General features: G+C 38.8%; 1 protein-coding gene across 4 annotated transcripts in view; it reads right to left on the bottom strand.

Moving 5' to 3' along the window:
* The window catches only part of Fastkd1 (FAST kinase domains 1), a 51,691-nt gene that overhangs the window by 39,741 nt on the left and 7,227 nt on the right, over window positions 1-4,723 (bottom strand). For 3 of the 4 annotated variants that reach the window (XM_004634775.3, XM_023719075.1, XM_023719076.1), the window contains exon 2: window positions 2,403-2,860. In XM_004634775.3, the coding sequence (XP_004634832.2) occupies window positions 2,403-2,797 (395 nt within the window). In that variant the 5' untranslated portion in view covers window positions 2,798-2,860. Of the gene's footprint in view, window positions 1-2,402; window positions 2,861-3,903; window positions 3,986-4,723 lie in introns of those variants that run through there. The other variant, XM_023719074.1, reaches the window with a different exon arrangement.

Below are 4,723 nucleotides of genomic sequence, written 5' to 3'. Positions count from 1 at the left end.
AGTAAGGGCTTGTCTGGCAAGCACAAGGTCCTGAGTTCAATCCCTGACACCACAAAAAAAAAAAAAAAAGTTCAATATATATTTCATGCTAAAAGAACAAGTAATATGTATTACTTTATCCTGGTTACAAGCCTATTTTATAGGAGAAAGTACATAAAATATAGAAAAATGCTGATAGACACACACTGCCTTAATCATTAAGTATTCCTTTAATGTACCTTGGAGAATAAGCTTTGGGACGTAGAAAGATGACTGCATACAAAGAAATTCTTTTTTTTTTCTTAGCCTAATACCAATTCTCAATGAATAATGCCCCAAGTCCCTTTCTTTAAGTACAAATCCTCCTTTCTCCCATGCCCAAATAACCAGATCTCTGATGTGTGTAATACTGAAATTTACATCTACTTAAATAATTCCGGAAGGCTAGGCTGTCTCTAAGAAAACTGCTGTTCTTCTATCACTGAGATTAGTATTTTCCTTGTACACCTGCTGTTCCTTTATCTTCAGATAATCTACAAGAGAAGCCTGAATGCCTGCATTTCTTTGCAAACAATGTAAAATTTCTTACTGCTGAATTTTATCTCTTATTTTTCTCTAACAGCAAAGAAAAACTTTTGTTTTGCATGGAACACCATCAAGCAGCCATGGAGGACAATTTGTGAAACACTTATCAAATATAAATGAGTATGCTAGTGGTGGAAGGGAGCACTGAGGATTGAACCTAGAGCCTTCACATTGAGCAATATCCCAGACCTTTTTGACTTTCAAATTTTGAAACAAGGTCTTGAGAAATTGCTCACAATAGGCTCCATTTTGCAATCCTCTTGTCCTCAGCCTCCCAAGTGTGTGGAATGCCAGAATGTACCACCCTGCCTACCAGATAACTCATGTTCTCACTCTCTTTTTGTCTCTCATGAGGTATTAGTGGGAAGCAACTTATTGCACCCACAGCCCCTAAAAATGCATATCTACCACTAATTTAATTATGTGAACCAAGAGGCTACAAACACACCAAAGATACGATTTACTACTTGTTTGCTATTAGATATGAGTCTGAAGTTTGATTATTATATCTCATCTTATTTCAACCATATTTCTATAAAATTCTACAATTACTGTTCCATATACCCAAAGTTAACCATTTTTACTTTCATGATAGATTATATTCTAATTCTTAAAAAAATTTTAAAATGTATTTAGTACAAGATCTACAGGGTCTCACTACACAGATCGGACTCCTAGTGATCATCCCATTTTCAGCCTCCCAAGTGCTGGGATTATAGGCATGTGCAACCACACCCAGCCTCAATGTCTCAGTGCACCCCAGGGGGTGGGGCCAGCATAGCACGCCAGGGCTTGAACCCCGATCCCTACATCTGCCTAAGCAGGCACTTTAATCCTCTGAGCTATCTGGCCAGCCCTGATTAAACTCTGATTTTTAAAACTGTAAGATTACTAGTCTCCAAAGAATATCTTCCAAACATCTTAACTTTCTATACTTTCTAGTGTTTTTGGTGTTTTGAGAAAAGGTCTTGCTATGCAGTTCAGGCTGGCCTTGAGCTTACTATGCAGCTCAGGCTAGCCTAGAACTAGTGATGATCCTCCTGCCTCAGCCTTCCAAATACAGGGATTAGAGGCATGCACCCCATACCTGACAAAACTATCTTCTGGAAAGAAAAAAACCAACACATTTTCAGCCCTCCTGAAAATGATGCAGGACTATTATTCCAGCAAATCAGTACACTGAAACAGGCAGATCTCAAGCTTATGGCAAGCCTGGGCAATTTAGTGAGATCCTGTCTCAAAATAAAATGTGTGGAGGATACAGTTTAGTATATACAAGGCACTCACCTAATATGTGTGTGGCCTTGGATTTAATCTCCACTGTTAAAGAAGAAAGAAAATGAAAAAGAAAGAAAACACACACATTTTTTTTTTTTTTTTTTTTTTTTTGGCGGAACCAAGGATTGAACTCAGGCCCTTCTGCTTGCCAAGGAAGTGCTTATTCCACTTAGCCATTTCCCCAGTCCCTTCCCCATTTTTATGTAAAAGACATTTTTAGGCCAGGCATGGTGGAACACTCCCAACACTCGGGAAGTTGAGACAGGAGGATAACATTTCTTTTTTTTTTTTTTTTTTTTTTTGGCAGAACCGGGGATTGAACTTAAGCCCTTGCACTTGCCAGGGAAGCACTTATCCTAGTGACCCATCTCCCTGGCCCCTAGGAGGTTAACTGAGAAGTCTGAAGCCAATATATGTTATACAGTGAGTTCAAGGCCAGCCTGCAGTACAGAGTAAGACCCTGTCTCAAAACAAAAAAAAAAAAATACAACAGCAAAGACATTTTTTAGAAATTAAAACATTAACTATAATCATTTCCATCAAACCTACAAGTAACTTACCGTGGGGCGATGTATAACACGTTCACCAGAGTGTCATCAGTCATTGACTTGATTTTATTTGTAGTTAAGTTATACAGAGTAGAAAACTGGGGGTGGTCTCTGACACACTTGGCGTTTTGTAATGAGCTGGCTTTCTGCCTTTGAAGCTGCCAAAGCACATTAAATGCATGTCCCACTTGCTTTGCTGAAAGTGTGGCTTTGTTTCTTTCAATGAGATCAAATATTTTCTCTTCATCTGTACACTTACTCATCTGAATAATTAGTGGTTCGTAACTGAAGGGTTGAAACCGAAACACTTTCCAGAAGAATGGACAAGTTGCTCTTAGACGAAACATATTTAGATCCAATGAGTCTAGTATCCTTAGATAAAGAAAGCCATCTGCAGCTAATGGCATAAAAATAATTTCATGATTTTGTTTCCCCTATGATGTCTCTAAATCCATTTCAATACGTAGTTTCTGTTAAAAAAAAATGATTTAGCATGGTTATTTGTACCTCATTAATAGCAACTTTCTCACAAAATTCAAACTACAGTGCAGAGGCTGCAAGCGAGATGCTGGTGGCCATGGGTCCTACAGACAGTCCCAGCCAAGCTGCTTCAACTGCATGAAGATGAGTTTTGTTATGGGTTGTGCCGTAGGAATGGCGGCTGGGCGCTCTTTGGCACCTTTTCCTGTCTCAGGATTGGAATACGGGGTTGAGAGCTGATGAGTGGCATTGGGAAAACCATGATGCAGAGTGGTGGCACCTTTGGCACATTCATGGCCATTGGGATGGGAATACGATGCTAATCAGGGCAGTGGTTGCCTGCTACATCTACACCTTCCCATCCATCCCAAATCCTGTACTATAATAAAAGTCTTTCTTCTCAAAAAATAAAAAAATAAAATTTGAAATTACAAGTAACAAGTATTAACAGGCTTTGTTCTTAATCTATATCTGATAGCAGGATTTTATCCAAAATTAAATATCCAGAAAAATGGGCTTCTATCTGGATCTCATATTTTTTCAATCATATTTTATTGGTGCATTTTAGATATGCCTAATGATCACATTCATCATAGAGAATTTGTACTTATATAACTTTTCCCATTCCCCACCCTCCTTTCAACCCCTTCCCCCTCTCCATTCACAAACTCCTTTGTTTTCACATTTTCTTTCTTTTCTCATCCTTTTTCACTTTTCCCTTCTTTCCTTTCCCCCTTTCCTCTCTTTTGTTCTCAAAATACCTATGATACATTTTCAAACCTTATTTTAAAAAAATGTTTAAATCAGGGCTGGCCTGATAGCTCAGCAACTAAAGTGACTGCTTAGGCAGAGCTCAGCAGCTGGTTCGATTCCAGGTGTGTGGTGTCACACCCCCCCCCCCCAAGGCATATTGAGGTGGCAATTGAGACTGGGTGTGGTGGCCCATGCCTGTAATCCCAGCACGTGGGAAGCTGAAAACAGGAGAATCACTATGAGTCCAATCTACATGGTAAGAAAAAAAACCCAAAACTACCTTTACTTAAAGTTTCCAAATTTAACCATAAAAAGAGGAAGGGGCCAAGGAGATGGCTCAGTAGAATAAGCACTTCCCTGGCAGGCGCAAGGGTGTGAGTTCAATCCCCGGTTCTGCAAAAAAAAAAAAAAAAAAGAGGAAGAAAAAACCCTATAGTTAGAATGGTCTTCCTCACCCACTTTGTTGTACCAGGGAATGAACCCAGAACTTTGCACATACTATGTAAGTGTGCTATCCTCAAGCTCTCATAACTGTCTTTTTAAGTAAAATTATTTGAAATCACAATATCACCTTTAAAGTTTCTAAAGAGTAGCCATTAATTCAAGTTCTTTTCAAATTTTGGGGAAGAGGGTTGAGACAGGGTCTTGCCATATAACCTAGGCTATCCTTGAATTCAAAGCAATACTGCCTGATCCTCTCCAGTGCTGAAATCACAGGCATGAACCACCCCACCTAAGTTTAAAACAAACTTTGAGAGACTTTCTTGCACCTTTCTTCTTATACTCTAAAAGAACTCAAAAACAATTTAATCTTTATTGGGTTCATAATGGAGATGCTTACTGAACTATTCACGAAGTATTTTTAAATCAAGTAATGTTTCATGATATTACTATATAAGAACCAAAGATTATGAGAAAGGATTTACTTGAAAAATATATTCTAGCCACATATAGTGGAGCATGCCTATAATCCAGCACTCAGGAGGCTGAGGCAGGATCATCCAGCCTGGGCCACATAGTGAGTTCAAGGCCAGCCTAAACTACACAGTGAGACCCTGTCTCAAAAACCCAAACAAACAAACAAAAAAAACCCAAACAAA

Source organism: Octodon degus, unplaced genomic scaffold (genome assembly GCF_000260255.1).
Source record: "Octodon degus isolate 3935 unplaced genomic scaffold, OctDeg1.0 scaffold00065, whole genome shotgun sequence".
NCBI classification, from domain to species: Eukaryota; Metazoa; Chordata; class Mammalia; order Rodentia; family Octodontidae; genus Octodon; species Octodon degus.
This window is presented reverse-complemented; position numbering and strand designations above follow the sequence as displayed.